The sequence below is a fragment of the Pipra filicauda genome, unplaced genomic scaffold (genome assembly GCF_003945595.2).
Source record: "Pipra filicauda isolate LSUMZ 115617 unplaced genomic scaffold, ASM394559v2 scaffold66_size7647185_pilon, whole genome shotgun sequence".
In the NCBI taxonomy this organism is placed as follows: Eukaryota; Metazoa; Chordata; class Aves; order Passeriformes; family Pipridae; genus Pipra; species Pipra filicauda.
In genome coordinates, this window is record NW_024104831.1 from 2,532,999 (window position 1) to 2,546,936 (window position 13,938).

Below are 13,938 nucleotides of genomic sequence, written 5' to 3' on the forward strand. Positions count from 1 at the left end.
ACCTGCTGGCCACACTTCTTTTGATGCAGCCCAGGATATGGTTGTGGCTTTCTGGGCTGCAAGCACACGCTGTCAGTCATGTCAAGCTTCTCAACCACGAACACTCCCAAGAGCTAGTCTTGATCTGTTCTTTGCCCAGCCTGTATTTGTACCTGGAACTGCCCCAACCTTGCACTTGGCCTTGTTGAACTTGATGCATTTGCACAGACACATCTCTTAAGCCTCTCAAGGTCTTTCTGGATGGTATTCCTTCCTTCCAGTATGTAAATCTTATCTCAGTTTCTGCTTTATAATACAAGCACATAATAACAACATAATTAGTAGTTACTTGACATTTTTCATCTGTTCCATTGGTCAAGCCAGCCTGTAAAGAATGAGCAGGAAAATGAAGTGTGTTTAGGCACTGTCGAACATCAGAGTGCAGACACCCTATTTGGGTCAGAAAAGCAGCATAGTGCCCAGGCTGCGTAGTCCCAGTTGCCCAGTTCAGTTCAGCTCAGGTCTGGGATTTCTGCCTGTGCAGTCTAAGCAGCTGAGTGTAAACAATAGTATCTCAAATTTGGAGTCGCAGATTTGTATGGATGCACATCACCTGATATGCATGACCTTCCTCTGTGGTGATTTTTGTTTGTTTGCTTTTTCTTCTTGTGGCTAAGTCATTTTTTCTTGGGTAAAACATCATATATTACTTGGCATGCCTGAAATGAGAAAACAGAGGGGTAGCTGTCTTTTGGTTTACTGCAAACATTAGCAAAAATAGTTAATTATGAAAGTTGCAGGAGTACAGCAATATCAATTGGAACATATAAACAAGTTAATTTTAAATGAATTTTATATTTTTGAGGATAGAGAGTTTATGAGGCTTTAGGTGATCGCTGATGAATATTCTCAGAAGATAAAATTTCTGTTTCATTAGTAAGTATGACTTTATCATCTCAAATACAACCTTTGGAAAAAGAACTTATGGAATGGTTTTAAATAACAAATAGTATAAATTTTCTCTCTTTTTTTAATGTCATAAGCTATACCAAAATAGGATGACCTTAATAAACTGAGTGACTTACAGATTACATAGCTATGATATTCTTGTGATATAAAGAGGATACAGGTAGACCAAACTTTTTTAGGTTTATTTCATATTTAGAAGAATTCAGTTGTGCATGTTTTAATAGAGGGCAAGTGAAAGGAATGACTCATTAAAAATCATTTAGTACAGTTGAACAGAGATTCTGAACTGTGAGGGTGGTGAGGTGCTGGAACAGGTTGCCCAGAAAAGTTGTGCATCCCCCATCCCTGGGAGTGTTCAAGGGCAGGATGGATAAGGCTTTGAACAACCTGGTCGATTGAAAGGTGTCCCTGCCCATGGCAGGGGCTTTGGGATTAGATGACCTGTAAGGTCCCTTACAACCCCAGCCATTCTATAATTCTATGATTTCTATTAACATAACTGTTTTTAAAATTCACATGGTCTCTAATTGATGAAAGCAAGTTTTACACTTCAGAGAATAAAGTTATACATGTACATCCCATACTCTTATCCCATGTTGATAAGAGTAGACCACACAAAGGACTTTTGAAAACTTCTTCATTTGAAAATTTTCATCAATTCAAAATGGTAAAATAGAGAATAATTCTTAGCCCTAAAAAAATCTACTCGTGGGGTTTGGTTCCTCCCCGCCCCGATTGTCTTAATATTCTGTCTTACAAGATTTCAATGGAATTCAAACTCTGTGATATAAATATTTCATATATAGTCTTCTCATAAAACATCTAGACCTTTAGTGATGACTTTGTACAAGTAGATGGAAGAAGAACTAGTACAGTAGTTGCTAAGTACAGACTGAGCTGTATAAAGCAATTATAGGGTAAAAATATTGAAAACCATTGAAAGTTGAAATGTGACTTAAGCTTGTGCCTATTCATAACTAACAAGGTTTTTCTTCATAATTTCTCCTTAGTAATAGAAAGCTGGGCATAAGTCTGTAGGCAATTTTGCCATTTTCAGCTGTAGGATGAATGAATTTTCAGGATCATTTGGAAGTTCTGCAGGCCAATTTTTTAACTCCTTTAGTTATCAGTGTAAAACAACTTTTAAACGTTTCTGTTTGAGACACCTTTGTTTCACTGACTAGACCTTCAGTTGGCTCAAAATAGTTATACAGGCATGTTCTGAATGTTAAGTTGTAGGATTATAAAGTTTGAAGCAAATAAAACAATTGAGAAGGTCTTGAGCTTCTGACTTGCAATGCGTCAAATGCAGTGTGTGCATCCCAGTGCATCAGCTGAGAGACTAACAAAACCAACAGAACTGATTGCAGGCTGAAAGCAGAAAGGCTTCTTTAGGTGTGAAATACTGTAATAGATACAGCTTTGCAATTGGTTGTAATTAGTGCTGCTGCTTTTCAAGTTAAGAATATAAATTCATGGGGGCGGTACATCTCTAATTAGTATTACCAGCGCTCTTATCTGCTACCTCTGTTCTGTGTGGGAGTGGAGTCCAGAAGATTGAATCATGTAATTATTCCACTTATAGAAGAACAAATGTTGTGTTACCCAGCTGCCATCCATTTTATTATACTTTTTTTTGTCATTGAAGAGGAATTCTTCAACAATTTAAACAGAGAAACAACAACGAATTGAGTTTCTTTTTGTGTTTGTGTATTTATTCTACTTTCCTCACTTTATCACCTTCTTTGATTTCTAGCTTTTCATTAGTTACCTTATTCTAATACAATTTTTATAATTCTAATATAATCTTTTTGATGTAAGGCTAAACAATATATTCAGAACAGACTAAGGATTTTTTTTCTTTCCTTGCTAGATGTATTTGTTTATTTATTTTGAAGGAAAACAAAAGAAAGTGTATCAAACATTGTTTTTATTTTGCTTTTTAAAGCTATGGTAAAAATGAATTGCACAGAAAATGACTGATATTTTAAGCAGCAATGTTTATGGTTGAGAAGTAAATCCTGTTTGGTATCTCACTATCACTGAACTCTTTTATAGTAATGCTAATGAATAAATATGAAACCATTTGTAGTTGTCTAGAAGGCTCCATGCTATCCCAGTGGACAGTGACATAGCGCCAGCTATTCATATCCCAGGTCTGCTATAATTTAATCAACTCCATGCAGCTCTCTCCCTAGGGGGAAAAAAGAAAAAAAAAGGAAAAAAAAATCCGTCTAGTATAAAACAATCTAGAATGAACTTCTGCTATGAAATCCTTTAAGCTGCCTGCTAACCTGATCTCTATTATCTGTAGTTTTCCTGTTGATTAAATCAGGTTCATATTTTCATAAGTTATTTAAAAGGAATTCCAGCACCTTGTTCCCAGTTTATTTTAAAAGTGCATAAAGCATTTGAATTAGGACAGCAGTGAACAAATGTTTTCCTCAAGCACTGTGGAACATTTTTGTCACAAGACTAAAGCACATCTCTTCAAAGGCTTATTTCTGAGCATGAAGTAGGAATTTCTGCCCCAGGAAATTAAGAATCATCAGAATTCTTCCCCCATTGTAAATTACACTTTTCAGCTTTTCTTTCCTCTAATGTAATCACCCCTAGAGCACCTAAATATGGAGAGATTAATTAAGTCCAACAATTAAACAAAGAAATCCCTGTATCTTATTGCCAGCAAAAGTTAATTGTTAGACAGAATTTACAGGTTGTCCCATGAGAGGGAAAAGAAAGAAAAGAGGAAAAACATGTGACAGAAAATAGTTAAAGAGCTTAACCTCCACTGATATGGGGCTCAGATACTTGTGGTGCTGGTTGTGGGGAGATCTATGTAGGGGTCACATTGAGGGATGCACTCCTGGAGTTGGTGTTCCCGGGGAAGGTGGTAGAGACATAATTTGGAAGTCAGAGTTTGTCCCTAAGATGTCTGTTGTAATGCTCTAGATTTTGTAGTTTTGGTGGATATGTAGAAACAGGAATGGATGACATGAAAAGAATTGTTTGAGTGATTGATTAATCCTCTCATCAGAGTGATTTATCCAGTGGACAGCCTAATGTGCTCTGTTGCAGAGAACTTACTACAGATTACATAGCTATATACCTATCAAATCCAGTGCTTTCTGTCCCAGATTGCTTTGTTCTGTATATTAAAGAATATCAGTCATAAGCCTTAGTGATCCAACCTTCTTTTAAGGCTTTTAATATTCAAATAGTATATTTTTTTAAATTCACAAATTTCAAAATACAGCTGTCTAGAAATCTTTCTACCTGAACAGTTTATTTTCCACTTTTTGATGGTGTCACATTTTTTTCTCTTTTTTTTTTTTTCCCTCTCCCCCAGTTTCAGTACAATGTGATCATTTAGTCATAAAAAAAGGGTACCAAATTTTAATGGCCCTGTGGACAAATTTGCTTGTTTAGTCATCGTTGTAAAATGAAAAGGATGAGTAACTCCTCAAATTTCTTTTTTTGAGTATTTACTTTTTAAATCTGTTTTCCTAAACAGTTATTGAGAAGTTTTTAATGTTGGGAACAGCTCCGTGACTCTATCTTGGTGGAGCTTTTTGAATTATGTACTATTTCTCTCATAAGCATAAATTAAATTCTGGTCAAAAAAGGTGTCAGTTTATTTTTACTTTATTCAGTTATACTATTTAAAGCAAGAAAAAAGCCTTTATGAACTCATGATGCATCAGTACATATATTTTGTGGTATTTCCTTGTCCCAGATTCATGTTCGGTTTTGTTTATTTCAGTATTTCTTTCAGTGAAGAAATCACTGAGAAATTTGAGTGTAGTTCTTCTGACTTGGTAATTAGTGTAGCAACTTGGAAATAGCAAGCCTAGGAGTTGGAAAACTGAAGATCTGTCAGAAGTTGCTTTTAAAGAAATCATGTGATGAAGTTAAGGTACAGGAAGAGTGTCTTGGTTTTGGCTAGGATAGAGTTAGTTTTCTTCTCAGCAGCTGGTACAGTGCTGTGTTTTGGATTTAGTATGAGAATTATGCTGGTAATACACTGTTTAGTTGTTGCTAAGTAGTGCTTACCCTAAGTCAAGGACTCTTCAGTTTCCCATGCTCTGCCAGTGAGGAGCTGCAAAAGAAGCAGGGAAAGAGCATAGCCAGGGCAGCTGGCCAAAGGGTTATTCCATACCATGGAATGTCATGCTCTCTTATAAACTGGGAGAAATTGGCTGATCACTGCTCAGGGATGAGCTGGCCAGGGGAGGCTGATTGCTGCTAAGGTGAGCAATTGTATTGTGCATCACTTGTTTTTCTCCCCTCTCTCCTTTTGGTATCTCCCTTTTCATTATCATTACTGTTCTTAACAACTTTGTTTCAATTATTAAACTGGTCGTATCTCAATCCATGAGGTTTACCTTTTTTTTTTGTTCTTTCCTGAATTCTCCAGCCCATCGCACTGGGGCACAGGATAGGTGAGTGAGTGGCTGCATGCTACTTGCTTGCCAGCTGGGGCTAAACCATAACAGAGTAAAGCAAAAATTACAGTCAAAAATGTATGCCTGTATTTTAAATGTAAGTAACTATATTCAATGATGTTGCTGTCTTGCATTCTGAGCAGTTTTTATTGAAGCTCAGCTTTTGTTGGTAATATTTTTGACTGTCATAAGCTGTAGCATTAGTGAAATATTTTCTCAGATTCAAGTATTTTGCTTATCATGCCACGATGGGGCTTGTGTTGCATGTGTTCCCAGTGTTTACTGATATATTCTATATAAATAATTCAAGGAAGTGAATTTGAATAATTGCTTCTCTGAGGAATACAGTCCATATCTTTGTATTAAAATTTAAATAGCTGTTTTTACATGTCCCAGACTAGTACACCTGGGAATAATCAGGAAAGTAAGTGTGCTTTTGAGTTGTGTTGGTCACTCCTTTAAAGGGAGAGACTTTCAGCTTGATAAGCAAATTGTCACTGGTCTCAGTGTATCAATGTTTATAGTTTATATTTCAGAATTATGTTAATTTACATCAGTAAACATCTTTTGCTAAATTGAAAAAAAAATTGCACTATATGCTAAATATGGTGCAAAACAAGGGATATTGTTATGTAAAATATACAAATCATATAGTAAAAAGCAGTGCTGGTTTGTTATGGGCCCTCATTTTTTTTAATCCATGCCATTAATCTAGCAGCAATTATAATTAATTACACTACTTCTGTATTTGAGAGTAAAAAAACCAGAATGGTGATTAGCAGATACTTTAGATTTCTTGCCCGTCAAACTCTTCATTACTAAACTTTCAACTACGCAAATTTTGAGTATTTCTGTCACTACAGACATTGTTCTCTACGAAGTATAAAATGAATTGCAGGAACACCTACATATGTCTTGTATATCTGTACATAATGCCTGCATTTCCAAGAAATTAGAGATTACTAGCATGTTTTTCTGCGGAGAACAGAGAAAAGTGTTTCAGGCACATGTGGAAGCATGTGTTGTCTGACATGTAAAAATTCTCCTTTGGAAAATGTGTGATGTCACCCATGCTGAAATCACAGGATCTAGCTAACAAAGTTCTTGAAAGGCATTATTGCTTCAGCCTCCATACCAATTAAGGTATAAAATATTCTGTGTTATTTATTCCTATTGTTTAGGCAAAAATCACTTATGAGGCCTGTTGTGGAAAACTGTAGTTTCCCTGGAAGGAAACTTGCTGTAACCCCAGCAGTGAGGATGGACCTCAGAAGAAGCTCTCCTGCCTTTCAGGAGGAAACAGAGGGGGTTGGGTTGGTTGAGAAGCTGGGTGTGTTTCCATGGGCCAAAGTTTGAAGCTGAAACTGCTGGTGGGACTGGTGTAATTTTTTTTTCTCCATAGTCTCCAAAAACTCCTCTTTTCTTGCAGTGAGGACTGTACTGAGGTGGAATGAGGTGATTTGAATGGTTAGGTTGGCATTTAGGGGATGTGCCTCTATATTTTTTTCTCCACTGCATAATTCTTTCTCTTCTCTCCTCAGCCTGGCTTCTGCAGAGCAGCTGAGGATTTCAGTGGCATGGAGAATTCCAGGAAATCTGTTTGTTAGCATTGTTGGCTGAATGCTAAATAATTTGATTTGTAGTTTTTTAACAGAGCTTTGCTTCCTAGTTTGGGTATATGGTAGGAATCCTGACAGAACACTTAATAAACTCTCAAATCCTGAAAGGAAAATGTTATAAAAAGGAGACTGGAATTCTAAGACTTATTATAGTCAGTAGATAGAGGAGAAAGATTTTTTTTTTCTTTCTGTGATAAAATGAATAGTTTATTAATGCAGCGTTTCTAGTTTCTCTTATTTGTAAGGTCTGCTTTGTGTCTGGTTGAGAGGGCTGTGAATCTTGCCTAAGGGTATGCTAGCAAAATGTATGCATAGATCTGAGTTTTCCAGAATAGGTCAAACTCTTAGAGGATTGCTGAAAAGCTCCCTACCTGACATCGTGTGTATTTTAGCTGTGTGCTGTATTGTGTTCTTCAGAGTAATTTATCTCTGCATGAACATGTCAAATCACTGTGTGTGTCTGTTTAGAGCTGCTGATCTTTATTTTGCCTGCCAGCAAGCACATTTGATTATTGTTGTAGTTAAACATTCTGTTTTTTCTATGTGATAGTATCATCCCTGTTACTGCTTTCCTCTTCATGTACTTATGTATAGGTTTCTTACTGCGTGACCTTCCCGGAGTACTTAAAGAGCAATAAAATATAGTGTAAAGGAATGCATTTATGTTAAACACTACTGGAAAAAGTTATATAAATTAATATTTTTTTGTACAGAAGTTAGGGTATTTATATAGTATATAGGTGGTCTTCCATCGTTTACCTTAACAAATGGTAAACATCATGTAACACAAATAGGCATTGATGGCTTTTGTCCTCAGCACCTATATACTGTTCTTGATTTCTTATAAATACAATATTATCTATATAAAATGGAAAGATGTCTCTGTAAAAAGTTTAATTGTGAAAAACTAAAGGATGCAGAGATTTTTCCTTATTTAGGACTCTGCTTCAGCATAACTTAACAGGAAACTGAAAAAAGGAAGCCCCTATAGAGTTCCTTTTGCCAAGATCTTCCCCGTTATGTTTCTGTTTATTCCTGCATCACGCACACTGAGGTGGTGTACAGGACCTGGCTGGAGGCCAAAGACCAGCTAGCCATCCCCAGAGAACTGCCTACCTCCCCATTCCTGTTTTCAAATACACCTGGCAAATTAGCTCCACTACATCCCCCACAACCGTCCCTTTCAAAGGACAGAAATTGCATTTAGAGTTTTCCAGTATAAAAATGTAGCCTTAAATTCTGTCATCTATTCCATGACAACTGCTGTCTTACACACAAACTACACCTTCTTTCGTGTGAGCTGCTATGCCCGTACTAAATTTTTTGCTGTCATCTCATTCAGGTCACATACCTTTTCTTACAACAGTAGTTTTAGGCAGTAGAGCCTAGCTGTTGCAGATAATGAAGCTAATGTAGTTAAGGAAACAAATAGTAAAACTGGATGAAATTGTGGTAGAAAATTTTGGTTATATTAAATCAATCATGCAAATATAAAAAAGAATTCAGTAAAATCTAATCAGTTGTCAAGAATATAAGAAAAATATACCTATTTGAAGAAATAAAACTGTCTTCAATACAATCTAATCAATTATTAGAAATGAAACATCTCTAATTTGATTAAAATGGCCCCGTTGACCATAGTTATTTTTTCTTGTTATGAATATGAGGATTGAGGTTCACAATACAGAATGATAGCTTTTCTTACTGAATATCACTTAGCTTTTGTAGTAGCTGACCTTTTTCTGGTACTGATGTTGATTCACTGATGTTTGAGGACTGATGTGCCTTGCACTGGGCCAACATTATCCCCATTAATGTTGCTTTTTTTCATCCCAATCTCCACACTCCTGTTAGTTTTTGTTATTTGTTCAATCAGTGTTTCCACGTCTTCCAACATACCATTTATCCTCCTTTGAGGAGATGAAGAGCATAGGAATCTCTTGTGGTACAAATTTTTAAAAAACAAAGCAATTGTTATTGTATATAGTTAGCCTTAGCTGCTCATAGTATAGTCCATGCATTCAAATCATTCATCAGGAAAGGCCTGAGAGCAATGAAAGCATGCTCTGGGACTAAGGCATCTTCCTGTGTGAGTTTCTTTGTCCAGGAATGATACTTATGTATGTAAGACAGAAAAAATAAAAGAATAAAGGTCTTGTCTGATTAGGTTATTCTGGAGGGAGGGAGTGTTATATATTTCTGTTCCTAGCTTTTTTCCTTTCTGCCTCTTTATGACATCTTTGTGCTTTTTCTATTCTTTTTTAGCTACCAACGTCTTCCTCCTTAGCACTCTTTCCATTACTGTGTTAGTCTCTTCTGGTCTGAATTTTTTCTTTGCTCTTTTTGTAATTTGACCCTTATAATTGATACATTGCTAGGCATATGAAGAGGTTCCATTTACAGTCTAAAATTAGCTTTCTAGTCTAAACTTGTCTTCTAGGCAACCTCTGTAATCAATAAAAGATAAATACCACAGGAAGGCAATTCATCACATTTCAAGATTATGTTGAAACTGGAGGGATTAATTGCTGTCTGGATCACCTGTCTCTGATGATTAAGGGGAGTGCCTGAGATGACAATCTCAAATGATGTATCTGACTCTCAGATGGCTAAAATTAGATGAAAAGTAGCCTACCTGTTGTTCCAGGAGTGGTGTTGCTAATGCATTGTTTTTGTAAGGTCTGTCCTACAGAGGTAGAAACTGCATGAAAGGGGGATGAGAATTTGGAAATACATGTAAAATTGTTTATGGACAAATAACATATGGAAGGATTTTGAGCAAAACTGTGTATCAGAAAGTATTTTTCAGTGACAATTATTCCCATAGGAAAACTGGTATTTATTGTTCTAATATTTGATCTTTTAACAGTGTTGTAACGTGCCACTGAACCAACGCATTTGGAACAGTCCATAGCACCAAAATCTTCATCCACATAGACTGATGCCATCTCTGCACACCCCAAACACTGTGAACTGAAGCTAAAAGTCTTTATGGAGTTTATATCACCTGGGTCAAAGGGAATATTCTACTGATATATATATATCGAGGACCTTTACTGCCGATATGACGAGCCAGGAGAAGTGGGTTAACCTTAGCCCTGGAGAATTCTCTCAACTTCAAAAATATGCAGAATGTAAGTAATTTTTAAAATATTTTGATTTATGGCTAATTAAAAAATTAGGAATATTTTGAATCCAGAATATAAAGTTGTTATATTATTGATATTATTCACTGTCAAGTAAGAGGTTAAATTATAGTTTATGTTTATTTTTTTAATCCAAAAGGTATGTTCTTTAAAAGGAAAGAACAAAATCTGTTGGAATCTGTAACATTTTTTCTGCACGATATTTTTCCAGTATGAGGCCATGTAGACTGACTATGGGTTATGTGACTGTATTTGGAGAACATATTTTTAAGGCTTTGCCTTACTTTGCCTCAATTTGCCATAACAATTTGTAGGCCACTAGAGTGGGGTTTGTAGTTGAAAAGAAGACTTGCTCAGTCATAGAGGAAGCATGGAGATTCCAAGAGAAACACATCTAGGTGTCCAATATGAAGATAATAAATGCTATAAGCAATGTGAAGGAGTTGTCCTGTGAAAGAGCAAGAAACAAAAATCTCTCTAAGCTGAAGATCCAGTTCTTTAGTTATTGCTCAGGCAAAACTTCCTTTCGGTTTCTTGAGCAACTTAAATGGCTCAGAATTATGTGCTTGGAGAGCAGATACTGAACATGAAAGACAAAATTAGGAGATGGTTCGGAAGCCTGATAAGAAATGAACTGATAAAGTTGAAGAACATTTAGGCAGTTCTTCCGTATGACAAGTAATCTAAATTTATGTTTTTAAAAACAGAGGACATCTGATATGATTCATGAATGTTATTGATTTATTACTAAGGGAAACATATGCTTATAAGGTAAAATGAATACGGGTGATTGCGTTTGGGTTTTTGTGCCTATGACATCACAGCATATACTTAATAGTATTTCAGTGTAGTCATCTAACAGAATAATCATCAAATGATTATTACAATTAATAATGGGATTATTATTGAATAGTACATTCCACTGGAATGTGATTGAGATTCATAATATTTTCTTGTTATCAAGTTAGACCATGAATTACAATTTATATAATGCAATGTCATTTAACAACAACAAAAAAAGAAATCAGGTAGAAATATTTAAATTATGCTTTCTTGAACAAGTATATTTGAGTCTCGCAGTTTTCTACAGCAGTTGCTTTGCAGTTTGAAGTATTCTATGTCTTAAAGAGTTTTCTCCCCATGTCACATTTTCATCTCAAACGATAAGCTATAGATTTGAAGGAAATTTGTATCATATACTGCTTTAAATCCTTAATGATGTTACTGGGCAAAGAGCTATTTTGTTTCTCATTTCATAGTGAAATATAAAACATTGTATTTAATCACTTAGGATTTTCTGTTTGAAAGAAGGTCTTAAGAATCTGGTATGAATCTGAGAAATGAAAATATCCATGCTTTTTAGTAGTTCTTTTATTTGTACGTGACACAGAAACAATAAATAAAGGGAAACAAAGTCCAATTACATGGATTTTAGAAAGAATACATCCGAATTTTGTGCTGATGATCCACTGCTTTCAGAGACCATTGCAAAGAACACTTTGCATTTCACATTTTTGATATGAATAAGCTTGTTTGTTTTAAATTACATTACCAAAAAATAGTAACTATAATGGAGCAGGTTTGTTGTTTTTTTTTTAATTACTTCTGAAAATATTTAATATTTCCTGGGAAAATATTTTAAAATTATTCTTCAATATTTTTTTCAATACCAGAATTAGAAGATTCATAATAGACATAGAATAGTTATGTGGGTTTTTTTATTTCAATTTATTCTTATAGTTTAAGCCTCCAGTGCTGCGTTTGCCAAAATATTTGTTCTCTCCCATGCGGGGAATAAAGGCATTTAGGATATTCCTTTCCATTCTGCTTCCCTTTACTCCTCCAAGGCTTCTTGCACACATTATAGTTCAGGGCCGCTGCTTTAGTAGAGCTGTTGATACCAGAATAAAGTATTTGGGGAAGTTGCCTGAATTTATGTTCAGGTTTGTGTGTGTAAATAAAGATACGTTGTCTTTCATACTTCCACTGCTGTTCTGTAATAAAAGGGTGTTAGTTGTTTGAAAATGTGAAATGTGACACAAAGATGTGTATAAACAGTTCAATTTCTGAGGCAATTAGAAAAAAAATTGTTAATCGTATATAAATTTTCATGTAAAATGCCAAGGGAATAAAACCTAGGTATAGACCTTATTTTGAATTTCTATGCTGTCCAGTTTAATTTAGCTAAATGACTACAACGTCTTTAAATGTATGACTTAAGACTTTAAAATGCAATTTTAAAAAATATTTAATTGTGTTTAATATATTTGAATTTGATACATTTTAATGTAACATGCAGAGATACACAATGTGACAGTAGATATCTTTACTCATTCTTAAATAATAATTAGATTGTGGGGAATTTCATGAAGTTTGAATTTAGAATTTCTTTGATATTTCATTGTCTTTGTTGAACATATCGCGATAGTGAACAGAAGAAGCACCATATTTTGGTTGGTGACTTGGTAGAGTTTGATTTACTTAAGAAAATAAAAATAATAAAAAATCCCCAAACAACAAAAGCCCTCAAACAATTTCTTAAAAAAAGGCATTGCTCATTTCTCTCCAGCGTGGGATTTGAAGTACCAGTGGGTCTCCTTCAGAATGGAGGGCTGATACGTGTGTCAGAAGATAACACTGTAGGGAGATTTGACTTTGTGGCAGTTGCCCACCAACAAGTGGTAGTGATGAGTCCCCAGCCTTTCCTCGTGCTAAGGAGTAGGTTTCACCAAAGGACTTTGGAATAAGTAGTGAATTCATAGTAAAGTGGTTTGTCTTCCACTCACCTGCTGATATGCAGGAGTGTCATTTGCTCTGGTGTAGAGACTTTACTTTGTAAATCTTACCTAAATTGCATTATTTTAACTATGGAAATTTTGAACAGATACACTGCCTTGAATTTAAAAGTACAATGTTTATGAACTGTATTTTAATTTGAATCAGGCCTAATGTGAGTACTGGAACAAAGAGTATAGTCTACCAAAACTTGTCTACCTTGGATGTCAGTGCCTTCAATTATACTCTTAATGGCTGATAGTCACAGTTCCCTTTGGAAGCTGAATCCCCTCAGCCTAAGCTGGCTACAGAGCGAGATAGAATTTTGCTTATGTGACAGCCCCAGCCTCTGCCCTGGGCATAAGCAGACACCACCTTGCAGATCGGAAAGCCTTAGTTTGGATTCCGTATAGCTGATAACGCAGACTATTCTCCTGCATAGCAGACAGGGCATACTTGTAGGAGTGAGGGATTTAGGTTTGAGGGTTTTGAGGTTAAATCTCCATTTGAAAGCATATCCTTGATCTTTCCCCTATCTAGAAGCAATCCTGTCTCACTTCTACCTATTTTATGATGAAGACTTGCTGCCAGGTTTTGCTTAAATCAGTCACACCTGCAAGTGTTACAGTTTCTGAGAACAGAGGAATGGGTCCACCCAGCTTCTAGGAGACGGGTGACTCTTCTAGTCTTTATGCTGAAACAGAACTCATGAGGCATCTAGATGAGCTACTTCTCTTCAGCATTGACTTCAGTCATTTAAAGAAATTTTCAACTATATTAAGATACAGACTGCACAGATAATAAGCTAAAAGTACATCCAGAGTTGAGTTGTATGGGCACAACTGTAGCTGATTGAGTGTGGACATTATGTATCTGTCTTGGACTTAGAGGTCTGAATCCAGTTTTTTTTAGTCACCAGAGTAGGGGTTGGATCTTTCACTGTATAAAGCCCATTAATGAACTCATGTGGATTCTAGTGCTCTGAGAGGGACATGTACTTTCCAC

The 13,938-nt window shown here is 35.7% G+C and overlaps 1 protein-coding gene across 7 annotated transcripts in view; it reads left to right on the forward strand.

Annotated features, from left to right (window-relative positions):
• DGKB (diacylglycerol kinase beta) overlaps window positions 1–13,938 on the forward strand; it is a 386,692-nt gene that overhangs the window by 68,893 nt on the left and 303,861 nt on the right. For all 7 annotated transcript variants that reach the window (XM_027723229.2, XM_027723230.2, XM_027723231.2 and 4 more), the window contains exon 2: window positions 9,882–10,146. In XM_027723229.2, coding sequence (XP_027579030.1) covers window positions 10,077–10,146 — 70 coding nt within the window. In that variant the 5' untranslated portion in view covers window positions 9,882–10,076. The remainder of the gene's footprint in view (window positions 1–9,881; window positions 10,147–13,938) is intronic.